General features: G+C 45.0%; 1 protein-coding gene across 2 annotated transcripts in view; it reads right to left on the reverse strand.

The window, feature by feature from the left end:
- LOC110514928 (upstream-binding protein 1) overlaps positions 1–7,303 on the reverse strand; it is a 72,187-nt gene extending 64,884 nt beyond the window's left edge. The window contains exons 1-3 of one of the 2 annotated variants that reach the window (XM_090227481.1): positions 6,783–7,303; positions 3,702–3,918; positions 1,534–1,691 (exon numbers count right to left, since the gene is read on the reverse strand). In XM_090227481.1, coding sequence (XP_090083607.1) covers positions 1,534–1,691; positions 3,702–3,817 — 274 coding nt within the window. In that variant the 5' untranslated portion in view covers positions 3,818–3,918; positions 6,783–7,303. Of the gene's footprint in view, positions 1–1,533; positions 1,692–3,701; positions 3,919–5,191; positions 6,061–6,782 lie in introns of those variants that run through there. The other variant, XM_090227482.1, reaches the window with a different exon arrangement.
- Between the last annotated feature and the right edge of the window lie 9,191 nt (positions 7,304–16,494).

The following is a 16,494-nucleotide window of genomic DNA, read 5'->3' on the forward strand; positions in this document are numbered from 1 at the left end:
AAGCATTACAGTGTGTGTGTGTGTGTGTATATACAACATCCCTTCTTGCTGTTGAGAGAGCGCTGCTAAGCATTACAGTGTGTGTGTGTGTGTGTGTGTGCGTATATACAACATCCCTTCTTGCTGTTGAGAGAGCGCTGCTAAGCATTACAGTATGTGTGTGTGTGTGTGTGTATATACAACATCCCTTCTTGCTGTTGAGAGAGCGCTGCTAAGCATTACAGTATGTGTGTGTGTGTGTATACACAACATCCCTTCTTGCTGTTGAGAGAGCGCTGCTAAGCATTACAGTATGTGTGTGTGTGTGTGTGTATATACAACATCCCTTCTTGCTGTTGAGAGAGCGCTGCTAAGCATTACAGTATGTGTGTGTGTGTGTGTGTATATACAACATCCCTTCTTGCTGTTGAGAGAGCGCTGCTAAGCATTACAGTATGTGTGTGTGTGTGTATACACAACATCCCTTCTTGCTGTTGAGAGAGCGCTGCTAAGCATTACAGTATGTGTGTGTGTGTATATACAACATCCCTTCTTGCTGTTGAGAGAGCGCTGCTAAGCATTACAGTATGTGTGTGTGTGTGTGTGTGTATATACAACATCCCTTCTTGCTGTTGAGAGAGCGCTGCTAAGCATTACAGTATGTGTGTGTGTGTGTATATACAACATCCCTTCTTGCTGTTGAGAGAGCGCTGCTAAGCATTACAGTGTGTGTGTGTGTGTGTGTGTGTATATACAACATCCCTTCTTGCTGTTGAGAGAGCGCTGCTAAGCATTACAGTATGTGTGTGTGTGTGTGTATATACAACATCCCTTCTTGCTGTTGAGAGAGCGCTGCTAAGCATTACAGTGTGTGTGTGTGTGTGTGTATATACAACATCCCTTCTTGCTGTTGAGAGAGCGCTGCTAAGCATTACAGTATGTGTGTGTGTGTGTATATACAACATCCCTTCTTGCTGTTGAGAGAGCGCTGCTAAGCATTACAGTGTGTGTGTGTGTGTATATACAACATCCCTTCTTGCTGTTGAGAGAGCGCTGCTAAGCATTACAGTATGTGTGTGTGTGTGTGTATATACAACATCCCTTCTTGCTGTTGAGAGAGCGCTGCTAAGCATTACAGTATGTGTGTGTGTGTGTGTGTATATACAACATCCCTTCTTGCTGTTGAGAGAGCGCTGCTAAGCATTACAGTATGTGTGTGTGTGTGTATATACAACATCCCTTCTTGCTGTTGAGAGAGCGCTGCTAAGCATTACAGTATGTGTGTGTGTGTGTATATACAACATCCCTTCTTGCTGTTGAGAGAGCGCTGCTAAGCATTACAGTGTGTGTGTGTGTGTGTGTGTATATACAACATCCCTTCTTGCTGTTGAGAGAGCGCTGCTAAGCATTACAGTATGTGTGTGTGTGTGTGTGTATATACAACATCCCTTCTTGCTGTTGAGAGAGCGCTGCTAAGCATTACAGTATGTGTGTGTGTGTGTGTGTATATTTAGCGCATCGTTACGACGGTGTTCCAGGACAGGACTAAGTCACCTTGGTTTAGGTAGGTGAGGGTCTCGTCGTGTAGTTTGACGGCCGGGGAGGTGGCAGCACAGAGAACATACTGGAAGGGAGGGTTCAGACTGCTGCGCTCACGGTCTGAAGGAAGACTGGAGTCTTCCTGTTTAAAGATGGGCAGGGCCAGCACATCACTGGACAGAGACACAAAGAGAAAAGCATTAGGGCGAGGAAGTGGCCCTGTTGAAACAGTAACAGGACACACACACACACACACACTTGGCAGCAGCTCCGGACAGACAGCCTGTCCTCAGCTCACCCTAACAAGCCCTGGCACTAGTGGTTGGTGTGTGTGTGTGTGTGTGTGTGTGTGTGTGTGTGTGTGTGTCCTACATGCCAACAGAAGGAATGTGGTCATGCTCCCTGCAGCGGTTCAGGTTAATCGAGTTCACTTTGGAAAGAGTCGGCAGTCTGAAGACCAAGTTCATAAAACGCTCTAAGGTCAAGTCGAGCTGTAGAATACTGTGTTCCATAGGTTCCACTGCATGTTTTCAATAGCTTCCACCAATCAGATCAATGACAAGGGGGGGGGGGGGGGGGAGTAAATATGGAACAAAGGTAAGGAAAGAATAAATAATTGTTGAACTAAAAGGAACAGTCCAGTCTTATTAACACAGCTGCTTCAGACAGACTATTCTCCCTGTCCCACCCTAACCCAGCCCTGATGGCCCCTGCATGCCAGTCGCAGGGCCACACTCTGCACCGCTATCAAAGAAACGTCAGCGGGGTGTATTCAGAACTCGGATTCTGTTGCAAAACGTTTTGCAACAGAACATTTTTACTCCAAATGCTGTTGAGTTCCATTTTGTTCTTAAATGGAAGGTTGTACTTCAGTCGTGTCTCTCTTTAAAAAAATAATTAAAAAATAGAGTCTGGAGGAAGTTGAAGGAACCCAGGGCGACTTTGTTCCCCTTTAGAGAATCAATCATTTATAGATATGCAGCTTGTGACCATTCAGATTATTGTAACAGGAAACACGTGGAAACGACACAATTCAAATGAAACTACAACTTCCATTGAGGAACCCAACAGCTTTCAGGACGGAGAGCGTTTGGTAGTAAACGCTTTGCTGTGGAAAAAAAAAAAACGTTTTGTTTACAGACTAAACGGTTTGCAACAGAATCGACGTAATGAATACACCCTTGCTTCCTGACACACGAGGAGCCATCTCCACTGGCTAGCTGAGACATTCTGTTCTTACGGAGCACCACAGCTGCTCTCTAGACATGGGAGACACTTAACACAGGATCCTGATAAGACAGCTGACAGTGCTGGGAATTCTTATCCCACAGAAACACAACATCCCAGACACAAACATCTGTGGGGAAGACACACACACATATTCTTACACTTAGGGAGCTGTTGTGGTGTCACACTGAAGTAAGAGCTGTGTCTGTTCCTGACTGTTCCATAGTGGAGGATCTGACTGGTACAGCTACAAACTCCCCCCCCCAGCATCCCAGCTGATTGCTGCCATAGCAACCCCACAGTTCCACCACACGGTGTCATCACTCCGAGACGTGCCACTGAGCCACTCAGAGAGAGTTATGGCTAGAAGGGATCCAACCTTTGTCACATTAACAGCAGGTTTGACTTTTCATAGCAGATTAGAATAATTAGGTTAAGCTGGAGGGGGGGGGGGGGGGGGGGGGGGGGGAGAGCTTATCCCCACTCCCTCCCTGGGCTGTGCTGACAGGGTTTATGTTCCATGTATTCTGCTGATGCATCCTTTATGTGCCTGGTAGGCTATTAAAGCCCTCTGTCCTCCGTGGCAACCTGCTGTGACACCCCCCCCCCCTTCATCCCTACACACTCCAAAACAAACAACACCACACACCGACACAATACCACACAGAGGGGATGTGATACCACATACATGACTGTAATTCAGCTGGATGCAGTGTGTGTGTGTGTGTGTGTGTGTTGCGTGCATCCCCGCCAGGGGTTTAGGAGATCCATCTCCTGTTCCGACACACTGATATATAACTAGTTCTGTATGTATTGTGTATCAAGCGGTCTCTCTAACCTCATACTGTATATTGTGTATCAGGCGGTCTCTCTAACCTCATACTGTATGTATTGTGTATCAAGAGGTCTCTCTAACCTCATACTGTATGTGTTGTGTATCAAACGGTCTCTCTAACCTCATACTGTATACGCCAGCCCCCAGCTCCTGCCCGATGCCCGACAGACTGGCATCAAAGTCGTGTACCAGCCCTGACTCGATGGTGGCATCGTCCATCTTCAGCACCCAGGCCATGGTACCCAGCTCCTTCTCCTCCGCCTCTAGCCGAAGGGCCGCCAGCTTCGTCTCCGGGGAAGGGACTGCAGCCAGCAGGCTAATAAACCACTGCTGGTGGACTGGAGATGATGAAGAGAAAGTTAGCTAGCTAAGGTAACTAGCTAGTTGTTGTTGCGTTGGCCACTACTGGCTAAATAATTGTAAGTTACTGGTGGTTGGCTAAGAAGCTAGTTCGTTGCTTTTAGCTGACTAGCTATTGTAGCTAACTGAAGGCGAATTGATAGCACGCCGCACTAGCCCGATATCTCACCATAATATGACTGCAAGTGAAAGTAGCAATCTGGATTGATATGAAGCCAACAACCAGACTAGCTAGGTAAAGTTAGCAGGCTAAGCTAACAACCATCACAACGCTTTGAATAACAGCATGCTAAATAACTTTTTGCTCAAAGTTAGCTAGCTAAACCCTCCACCACTAATAACAAGCTACCTAGCTAACTGGGAAACTCCACGCCATTTAGATACAAAGTGATTTCTGTAGCAGGTTCGGAGAGCATTTTCGCTAACCCCTTTTCCTAACCTTAACCTCAGACTCTAGCCAGCAGATCCGACACGCTTGCTTACAGCTGCACTAGGGTCGGACAGGCTTCTTGTGTACATTGAGACATGGCAGAGCAGGAACGTGATATGGCTCCAAAACGTACTTCAATCCAGGGACGAGAAACGCATTGTACTTCGAATTGTATCATTATCCCAAATGTTAGACTGAAAACAGTGGCAGGTAGCCTGGATAAGTAACCGCAAGGTCGCTGGTTTGAATCCCCAAGCTGACTAGTTGAAAAATGTGTCTGTGCCCTTGGCGTCAGCTAAACGTAATATGCTGAAATCACTCAATATCTTGGTTGTTAAAATTCTACTAGTTCACCGAATTTCAGTTTGTGAGACAAAACAAGCAGTCATTGTATGGAGAATCATTGTACCATCTTTACCCTCTGTGAAATACATTCAGTGGCCAGTTTACTAGGTAAGCGAAAATGGTTCGCTCCTACACACAGTGAGTCACGTGGCCGTGGCTAGCTGTATAAAGCAGGCAGACAGGCATCGAGGCATTCAGTTACTGATCGATTTAACGTTAGATTGGGCAAAACTAGGTGACCTGATTGTCGATGCAAGGCGCACTGGTTCAAGTACCTCAGAAATGGCCGGCCTCCTGGGCTTTTTAAACACGACAGAGTCTCGGGTTTTACAGAGAACGTTGTGACAAACAAAAAACGACCAGTCAGCGGCAGTCCTATGAGTCAAAACAGCTCGTTACTGAGAGGTCCAAGGAGATTGTCATGAATCGTGCAAGCTAACAGAAGGGCCACAAACAGGTAAATAATGGCACAGTACCAGTGCTGTGCAGAACAGCATCTTGGAAAGCACACCTCGTCCGTTCTTGTCACGGATGGGCGATTGGCAGCAGACGAACACACCCGGTTTCCACTCCTATCAGAAAAAAAACCAAGAAGAAGTGGCTCCAGTGGGCACGCCATCATCAACACGAGACAATTGAGAAGTGGAAAAACATTGCCTGGTCTGTCAAATCCCGGTTCCTGTTGAGGCATGCTGATGGCAGAGTCAGGATTTGGCATAAGCAGCATGAGTCCATGGTCCTATCCTGCCTGTTGTTAACGGTACAGGCTGGTGGCAGTGGTGTGGGGAATGTTTTCCTGGCCCAAGTTATGTCCCTTGATACCAATTGAGCAACATGTCCATGCACTGAAGAATTCAGCCTTTTCTGGGTACTAGATTTTTATTGAATCTTTATTAGATGGGTCCACCTGTATATTTTATCCATAACCAAAAATATTGTATTTTCAAGCAGTTTGAAGCTGGTGTACAAAACTTAAAGTACAAGATGCAAAAAGTTCAAACTTAATCACGGGAAGCATAGAAAGTGTACATAGAACAGAGCTTCCGCTGCTTTCAATGAGAATTACAAGATCTATAACCCCCCTTCTCATCATATCCAATTACGATCTTGTCTAATCGCTGCAACTCCCCAAAGGGGCTCGGGAGAGGCGAAAGTTGAGTCAACCGTCCTACTAAACATGACCTGCCAAACCCGCCCGCTTAAGCCGGAAGCCACCGCACTAATGTGACGGTGGAAACTGTGACCGAAGTCAGCCTGCTGGTGCTTGGCCCGCCACAAGGAGTCGCTAGACCGTGATGAGCCAAGCAAAGCGCCCCCCAATCCAAAACCTCTTCTAACACGGACGACACTGGGCCAATTGTGCGCCGCCCTACGGGACTCACGGTTGGTTGTGTGACAGTCTGGGATCGATCCCGAGTCTGTAGTGACGCCTCAAGCACTGCGCCTATTACTCACAATATGTGAATTTAATTAGGTCGCCCAAAAAGTTATATTGCAGCTTTAAGCAAACTGCTGTATTGCACAACAAAGGAGATGATTGGCTGACTTCCATTCCAAAATGTCTTCTGCTATCTAACATGAGAACCAAAAGGACAGTTTTCCGGAAAACTAGCAGTTGTTCAATCTTCTCGGTGTATGAGTTGGGATAATGGGACAATTCGTAGTACAACACATTTGTCATTCCCTGGATTGAGGTACGTTTCCCGAGCCCAACTGCGCTGTGTCTTTTAATCTACATGGGGAAGCTGTCTGACCCTAGTGCAGCTGTAAGCAAGCGGTCGGATCTGCTGGCTACTCCTAACCTGATACGAAAAAGGGCACTAAAGTATGTCAGTTGCGTTAAAATTGTGTATTTCCCCTAGCTAACTAGCGCGAGTTGGCTCACTTGCTGTCCTCAAAAGTCAATTTTGCTGGTGACATCGTCGCAACCCCGAGCCCAGCCATAGCTAACTGGCAACATTACGTAAATGCAGGATGTTGAGTGCACACACCACATTCACACGCCATGTCCGTCTCAACTAGTGAGCTAGCATTAGCAGTCTAGTAGCATTATAAAACTTCACTTGCATTTGTTTCACGGATGTTAGGAATCGTCCTATGAGAAGCTCGCAGCCAGCGCTTCCTGTGCCCTCCGAAACCTCTCTCCTTTTTTCATCGCGGACTCGTGTGACCAGGGCTACAGTTCCCGGTCGGTTAAATAAGACTCTTTAACGATCAGAACAGTAGCGGTACACACATATGCAGGCAGCACGAACATGGCTTCTCATCAGACGGGAGCCCTCTCAAAACCTTGCGGACTGTCGCCAGCCGCAGGGGGAGATGTCGCGGGGCCAATCAGAAAGCCGCTCTATTGCCAAACGCACCCAGCTCAGCCAATGGGCTCAGTCAGAGCTTTTGCCAACCCCTTCTACGTTATAACGCCGATGTGACCAGTTCATATCATGTTCACTCACCCCATCACATAGAGACACATATTCACAATACACAAATGCATCATTCAAACGAGACAACAATACTCGGCTGATACAGACTAGCAGGCTCACAGGCTGGTACCCCTCTGCTTCCAGAGAACAGTGTGTTCCTACTGTAGAAAACAGAGGGGGGAAGATGTGTGTGGGTGGGTGGGTGGGTGGGGGGGGGAATGTGTGTTGGACCAAAGGCCAACAGCCAGATGTGAAGTCGGATGTATTTAGTGGGAATGATTGTAATGTGATTGTGATCGTCAGTCCTGCAATAGCAGAACTACCCACCCTTACCATTTTATGAGTTGATCGCGTTACATATTAACCTGTGAGTCGGAACACTGCTATTTACTTTGGCCACCAACATGCCTCACGCATTTGATAATTGGACTGAATCAAAATAGACAAGAGAATTCCATGAAGTTTGAGAGGAAATGTGAACGGGTTCAAGAGACAACACCCACTAGTGCCTGATCCACATTACTGGGTTGACCAGAACCCTTCTCAGCTGGCACTGGTGTTGCTTTCACGTTGTCCTTTCCAGCAGCACAGTTCCACGATGGTGGCTCCATAACCACACAGACCAGTCCAGTACAGTTTGGTTCTGGCCCTATGGTGTGAATCAGCCTTAGGTGTCTGGACCGAATAGGACCACACTGTGGTGCTGCAGCTGGTCTGGTGTGTCCCGGCAGAGGGCTGGGTGCTGCAGCTGGTCTGGTGTGTCCCAGCAGAGGGCTGGGTGCTGCAGCTGGTCTGGTGTGTCCCGGCAGAGGGCTGGTGCTGCAGCTGGTCTGGTGTGTCCCGGCAGAGGGCTGGTGCTGCAGCTGGTCTGGTGTGTCCCGGCAGAGGGCTGGGTGCTGCAGCTGGTCTGGTGTGTCCCAGCAGAGGGCTGGGTGCTGCAGCTGGTCTGGTGTGTCCCGGCAGAGGGCTGGTGCTGCAGCTGGTCTGGTGTGTCCCGGCAGAGGGCTGGGTGCTGCAGCTGGTCTGGTGTGTCCCGGCAGAGGGCTGGGTGCTGCAGCTGGTCTGGTGTGTCCCGGCAGAGGGCTGGTGCTGCAGCTGGTCTGGTGTGTCCCGGCAGAGGGCTGGGTGCTGCAGCTGGTCTGGTGTGTCCCGGCAGAGGGCTGGGTGCTGCAGCTGGTCTGGTGTGTCCCGGCAGAGGGCTGGTGCTGCAGCTGGTCTGGTGTGTCCCGGCAGAGGGCTGGGTGCTGCAGCTGGTCTGGTGTGTCCCGGCAGAGGGCTGGGTGCTGCAGCTGGTCTGGTGTGTCCCGGCAGAGGGCTGGGTGCTGCAGCTGGTCTGGTGTGTCCCGGCAGAGGGCTGGTGCTGCAGCTGGTCTGGTGTGTCCCGGCAGAGGGCTGGGTGCTGCAGCTGGTCTGGTGTGTCCCGGCAGAGGGCTGGGTGCTGCAGCTGGTCTGGTGTGTCCCGGCAGAGGGCTGGTGCTGCAGCTGGTCTGGTGTGTCCCGGCAGAGGGCTGGGTGCTGCAGCTGGTCTGGTGTGTCCCGGCAGAGGGCTGGGTGCTGCAGCTGGTCTGGTGTGTCCCGGCAGAGGGAAGGAAGTCCTCTGTGTTGTATGCCTGCCAGAACACGCAGCCAGTTCCTGTCACCTGATCCCAGTGCCAAACACTCCCTCAATCACTCCCTCATACTACAATTGTTACAACAGCTACAATTATTACTACTGCTACAATAATTACCACTGCTACAATTATTACTACAACTACAAGTATTACTACAGCTACAATTAATACTACAGTTATTACTACTGCTACAATTATTACTACAACTACAATTATTACTACTGCTACAATTAAAACTACTGCTACAGTTGTTACTATGGCTACAATTAAAACTACTGCTATAGTTGTTACTATGGCTACAATTAAAACTACTGCTACAGTTGTTACTATGGCTACAATTAAAACTACTGCTACAGTTGTTACTATGGCTACAATTAAAACTACTGCTACAGTTGTTACTATGGCTACAATTAAAACTACTGCTACAGTTGTTACTATGGCTACAATTAAAACTACTGCTACAGTTGTTACTATGGCTACAATTAAAACTACTGCTACAGATGTTACTATGGCTACAATTAAAACTACTGCTACAGTTGTTACTATGGCTACAATTACTACTACAACTACTGCTACTACTACCATTACTACTGTACCACAATTACTGCTACTACTACCATTACTACTGTACCACAATTACTGCTACTACTACCATTACTACTGTACCACAATTACTGCTACTACTACCATTACTACTGTACCACAATTACTGCTACTACTACCATTACTACTGTACCACAATTACTGCTACTGCTACCATTACTACTGTACCACAATTACTGCTACGTTCTGCTACTATAGCCCATTCTGCAGTTCCTTCTAAACACACATAAAGAGCCTAATACGAGGCTATAGTTCATCTTCAGGTAGAACCAGGTAGTGCCTGTAGGAAGTCTACACCCCCTTGAACTTTTTTCACATTTTGCTTCCTTAAAAATCTAAAAAAGGAATTATAGTTAGATGTTTTTCCCTCCTCTACATTTTCAAAGTAAACGAAAGTTAAAGAACATTTAACAAGTTAAGAAAAAAAAAAAAAAAACATAAATATGATAATTAGATAAGTCTCCACCCACCTGAGTAAATACTTGATGGAGGCAGCCATTACAGCTGTGAATTATTTGGAATAAGATTCTACTAACGTTGCTCAACTCTTAGGGCAACGTATATCCGTTGTTTTTGTCAAAATTGCTCAAACTCATTTACATTTGGTTGAGAATCACTGATGGAAAGCAATATTCAAACACTGATGAAAAAAAAATGAAAAAAAAGCTGATCAAGTCAAGACTGAGACTTGACCACTCAGGGACACAACACCTCTTTGAAAGTGATTCTAGTGTGTATTTAAGCAGAAAAAGTGTAGTTGTCCCACAGAAAAATTAAACCCTGTCTCAGGATTAGGTTTGTCAGAAGACTGAGGTGAGTTTTCCTCTTTTCCTGGCCTCCTTTCATAAGCATACCCATAACATGATGCTGCTACCACAATACAAAGGGATCAACATTGCATTCCCTCCATATTACTGGCCTGTATGATAAATTGAAAATAAATAAACCTGTGTTCAATTTTGGCATAAATTAAAAACTACAGGGTTGAGTCAAATCCAATACAACAGAGTGAAACCCTCTCTATTTTCAAGCATTGTGTTGGCAGCATCATGTCATGGGTATGCTTGTCATAGGCAGGGACTGGGGAGTTTGTTAGGATCAAAATAAATATGAAAGGAGCAAAGCCCAGGCAAAAAAATTTGAGGAAAACTCAACTCAGTCTAATGAAAACCTAACCCTAGAATAGTTTTATTTCTTTAGAGTGAGAATTACACATATTTTAATGCCAGACACCAGAATGGCTTTCCAAGAGGTGTTGAGTGTTCCTGTGTGGTCTAGTCTCATTCCTGACTTTAATCTGCTAAAAAAAAAAAAAAAAAGTAGACAAGGTTTGGATATTGTTGTCCATCAACGATTCCTAAACAAACCTAATGAGCTCGAGCAATTCTGACAAAAGCAATGGGTATACACTATATACAAAAGGTATACGGACACCCCTTCAAATTAGTGGATTCGGCTAGTTCAGCCACACCCGTTGCTGACACGGTGTATCAAATTCGAGCACACAGCCATGCAATCTCCAGTTCGTCAAGCTTATTCCCTGCTAAAGCTGCCTCGTCAACTGTAAGTGCTGTTATTGTGAAGTGGAACAGTCTAGGAGCAACAACGGCTGAGCCGCGGAGTAGTGGGCCACACAACCTCACAGAACGGGACCGCCGAGTGCTGAAGCGCTTAAAAATAGTCTGCCCTTGGTTGCAACACTCACTACCGAGTTCCAAACTGCCTCTGGAAGCAACGTCAGCACAATAACTGTTAGTCTGGAGCTTCATGGAATGAGTTTCCACGGCCGAGCAGCCGCACACAAGCCTAAGCTCATGGCGCAATGCCAAGCGTTGGCTGGAATGTTGTAAAGCTCGCCGCCATTGGACACTGGAGCAGCGGAAATTAGTTCTCTAGATTGATGAATCACGTTTCCCCATCTGGCAGTCCTACGGACGAATCTGGGTTTGGCGGATGCCAGAAGAATGCTACATGGCCGAATGCATAGTGCCAACTGTAAAGTTTGGTGGAGGAGGAATAATAGTCTGGGGCTAGTCCCCTTAGTTCCAGTGAAGGGAAATCTTAACACTACAACATACAATGACATTCTAGATGATTCTGTGCTTCCAACTATGTGGCAAGTTTGGAGAAGGCCCTTTCCTAATTCAGCATGACAATGCCCCTGTGCACAAACTGAGGTCCACACAGAAATGCTTTGTCGAGATCAGTGTGGAATGAACTTCACTGGCCTGCAAAGAGCCCTGACATCAACCCCATCGAACACCTTTGGGATGATTTGGAACACCGACTGCGAGCCAGGCCTAAACACCCAACATCAGTGCCCGACCTCACTAATGCTCGTGGTTGAATGTAAGAAAGTCCCCACAGCAATGTTCCAACATCTAGTGGAAAGCCTTCCCAGAAGAGTGGAGGATGTTATAGTAGCAAAGGGGGGCCCAACTCCATATTAAATGCCCATGATTTTCTAAAGAGATGTTTGACGAGCAGGTGTCTACATACTTTTGATGATGTAGTGCATGTTGCCCTAACAAGCTGACTAGACTGCCATGTTGATATCTAATTAAGATATTTCTGTATTTTTAAAATATTTTAATTAACTTGGAAAATGTTCAGGACGTCAGACTGGGGCGGAGGTTCACCTTCCAACAGGACAACGACACTAAACACCCAGCGAAGACAACGCAGGTGTGGCTTTGAGTGGCCCAGCCAGAGCCTGGACTTGAACCCGATCGAACATCTCTGGAGAGACTTGAAAATAGCTGTGCAGCAAAGTTCCCCATCCAACCTGACAGAGCTTGAGAGGATCTGCAGAGAAGAATGGGAGAAACTCACCAAAAACAGGTGTGCCTAGCTTGTAGCTTCATACCCAAGAAGACTCAAGGCTGTAATCCCTGCCAAAGGTGCTTCTTCAAAGTACTGAGTAAAGGGTCTGAATATTTATGTAAATTTAATTTTCCGATATTTTGTGTAATACATTTTCAAAAATGTCTAAAAACCTGTTATTGCTTTGTCGTTATGGGGTATTGTGTGTAGTCTGATGAGGGTTAAAACAACAATTGAATACATTTTAGAATAAGGCTGTAACATAACAAAATGTGGAGAAAGTCAAGTGGTCTGAATACTTTCCAAATGTACTGTATACTCAGTGTATATTCTACTTCAGGTAGACTGTATATTCCGCAGCTGCAGGTAGACTGTATATTCAGTGTATATTCAGGTAGACTGTATATTCCGCAGGTAGACTGTATATTCAGTAGCTTCAGGTAGACTGTATATTCAGTGTATATTCAGGTAGACTGTATATTCCGCAGCTTCAGGTAGACTGTATATTCCGCAGCTTCAGGTAGACTGTATATTCCGCAGCTGCAGGTAGACTGTATATTCAGTAGCTTCAGGTAGACTGTATATTCAGTGTATATTCAGGTAGACTGTATATTCCGCAGGTAGACTGTATATTCAGTAGCTTCAGGTAGACTGTATATTCAGTGTATATTCAGGTAGACTGTATATTCCGCAGCTTCAGGTAGACTGTATTAGAGGTCGACCGATTAATCGGAATAGCCGATTTATTAGGGCCGATTTCAAGTTTTCATAACAATCGGTAATCTGCATTTTTGGACACCGATCATGGCCGATTACATTGCACTCCACGAGGAGACTGCGTGGCAGGCTGACTACCTGTTATGCGAGTGCAGCTAGGAACCAAGGTAAGGTGCTAGCTAGCATTAAAAGTATCTTATAAAAAAAAAAAACAATCGTTAACTACACATGGTTGATGATATTACTAGTTTATCTAGCTTGTCCTGCGTTGCATATAATCGATGCGGTGCCTGCTAATCATTGAATCACAGCCTACTTCGCCAAACGGGTGATTTAACAAGCGCATTCGCAAAAAAAGCACTGTCGTTGCACCAATCATAATCACTAGTTAACTACACATGTTTGATATGACTAGTTTATCTAGCGTGTCCTGCGTTGCATATAATCGATGCGGTGCGTATCGTTGCTCCAACGTGAACCTAACCATAACCATCAAAGCCTTTCTTAAAATCAATACACAAGTATATACATTTAAACCTGCATATTTAGTTAATATTGCCTGCTAACATTAATTTCTTTTAACTAGGGAAATTCTGTCACTTCTCTTGCGTTCTGTGCAACAGAGTCAGGATATTTGCAGCAGTTTGGGCGTCCTGGCTCGTTGCGAACTAATTTGTCAGAATTTTACGTAATTATGACATAACATTGAAGGTTGTGCAATGTAACAGGAATATTTAGACTGATGGATGCCACCTGTTAGATAAAATACCGAACGGTTCCGTATTTCACTGAAATAATAAACGTTTTATTTTCGAAATGATAGTTTCCGGATTTGACCATATTAATGACCTAAGGCTCGTATTTCTGTGTGTTATTATATTATAATGAAGTCTATGATTTGATAGAGCAGTCTGACTGAGCCGTGGTAGGAAGCAACAGGCTCGTAAGCATTAATTCAAACAGCACTTTAGTGCGTTTGCCAGCAGCTCTTCGCAATGCTTCAAGCATTGAGCTGTTTATGACTTCAAGCCTATCAACTCCCGAGATGAGGCTGGTGTAACCGATGTGAAATGGCTAGCTAGTTAGCGGGGTGCGTGCTAATAGCGTTTCAAACGTCACTCGCTCTGAGACTTGGAATAGTTGTTCCCCTTGCTCTGCAATGGACGCGGCTTTTGTGGAGCGATGGGTAACGCTGCTTCGATGGTGGCTGTTGTCGATGTGTTCCTGTTTCGAGCCCAGGTAGGGGCGAGGAGAGGAACGGAAGCTATACTGTTACACTGGCAATACTAAAGTGCCTATAAGAACATCCAATAGTCAAAGGTACATAAAATACAAATGGTATAGAGAGAAATAGTCCTATAATAACTACATCCTAAAACTTCTTACCTGGGAATATTGAAGACTCATGTTAAAAGGAACCACCAGCTTTCATATGTTCTCATGTTCTGAGCAAGGAACTGAAATGTTAGCTTTCGTACATATTTCTTACATATTGCACTTTTACTTTCTTCTCCAACACTTTGTTTTTGCATTATTTAAACCAAATTGAACATGTTTCATTATTTATTTGAGGCCAAATTGATTTGATTGATGTATTATATTAAATTAAAAGTGTTCATTCAGTATGGCTGTAATTGTCATTATTATAAATTTAAATAACATTTTTTTTAAAAATTGTCCGATTAATCTGTATCGGCTTTTTTTGGTCCTCCAATAAATCGGTATTGTCGTTGGAAAATCATAAATCGGTTTGACCTCTAATTTACACAGAGACTCTACACTGTATATTCTGCAGCTTCAGGTAGACTACAGATGAATTTGGATGTTTACATACACCTTAGCCAAATACATTTAAACTCAGTTTTTCACAATACCTGACATTTAATCCTAGTACAAATTCCTTATCTTAGGACAGTCAGGATCACCACTTTATTTTAAGAATGTGAAATGTCAGAATAATAGTAGAGAGAATGATTTATTTCAGCTTTTATTTATTTCATCACATTCCCAGTGGGTCAGAAGTTTACATACACTCAATTAGTATTTGGTAGCATTGCCTTTAAATTGTTTAACTTGGGTCAAATGTTTTGGGTGGCCTTCCTCAAGCTTCCCACAATAAGTTGGGTGAATTTTGGCCCATTCCTCCTGACAGAGCTGGTGTAACTGAGTCAGGTTTGTAGGCCTACTTGCTCGCACAGGCTTTTTCAGTTCTGCCCACAAATTTTCTATGGGATTGAGTTCAGGGTTTTGTGATGGCCACTCCATTACCTTGACTTTGTTGTGCTTAAGCCATTTGCCACAACTTTGGAAGTATGCTTGGGGTCATTGTCCATTTGGAAGACCCATTTACAACCAAGCTTTAACTTCCTGACTGATGTCTTGAGATGTTGCTTCAATATATACACATCATTTTCCTACCTCATGATGCCATCTATTTTGTGAGGGGCACCAGTCACTCCTGCAGCAAAGCACCCCCACAACATGATGCTGCCACCCCCATGTTTCACGGTTGGGATGGTGTTCTTCGGCTTGCAAGTGTCCACATTTTTCCTCCAAACATAACGACATTATGGCCAAACAATTATATTTTTGTTTCATCAGACCAGAGTACATTTATCCAAAAAGTACAATCTTTGTCCCCATGTGCAATTGCAAACCGTAGTCTGGCTTTTTGATGACGGTTTTGGAGCAGTGGCTTCTTCCTTGCTGAGCGGCCTTTCAGGTTGTCACTTTAGGACTCGTTTTAATGTGGATATAGATACTTTTGTACCCGTTTCCTCCAGCATCGTCACAAGGTCCTTTGCTGTTGTTCTGGGATTGATTTGCAGTTTTTGCATCAAAGTACGTTCATCTCTAGGAGACAGAACGCGTCTCCTTCCTGAGCGGTATGACGGCTGCGTGGTCCCATGGTGTTTATACTTGCGTACTATTGTTTGTACAGATGAACGTGGTACCTTCAGGCATTTGGAAATTGCTCCCAAGGACGAACCAGACTTGTGGAGGTCTACAATTTTTTTCTGAGGTCTTGGCTGATTTCTTTTGTTGCCAAGCAAAGAGGCGCTGAGTTTGAAGGTAGGCCTTGAAATACATCCACAGGTACACCTCCAATTGTCTCAAATGACATCAATTAGCCTATCAGAAGCTTCTAAAGCCATGACATCATTTTCTGGAATTTTTCAAGCTGTTTAAAGGCACAGTCAACTTAGTGTATGTGAACTTCTGACCCACTGGAATTGTGATACAATGAAATAATCTGTCTGTAAACAATTGTTGGAAAAATGACTTGTGTCATGCACAAAGTAGATGTCCTAACCGACTTGCCAAAACTATAGTTTGTTAACAAGACACTTGTGGAGTGGTTGAAAAATGAGTTTTAATGACTCCAACCTAAGTGTATGTAAACTTCAGACTTCAACTGTATAGATTCTGCAGCTTCCATGTTCAGACACGCAGCCACACACCGAGTATCTTCAGTGCTGTGCTCAATAAATACCAGTTGATTCCGGTCAGTGCACAAAGGACGCAACTTTGCTTAATTGTAGACCCCGTGTGTGTGTCAGAACAGGTGCCCCCTCCCCCTGACTGAGACAGAAACCCGTG

This window comes from Oncorhynchus mykiss, chromosome 30 (assembly GCF_057628025.1).
Source record: "Oncorhynchus mykiss isolate SJ-2025 chromosome 30, ASM5762802v1, whole genome shotgun sequence".
Lineage (NCBI taxonomy): Eukaryota > Metazoa > Chordata > Actinopteri > Salmoniformes > Salmonidae > Oncorhynchus > Oncorhynchus mykiss.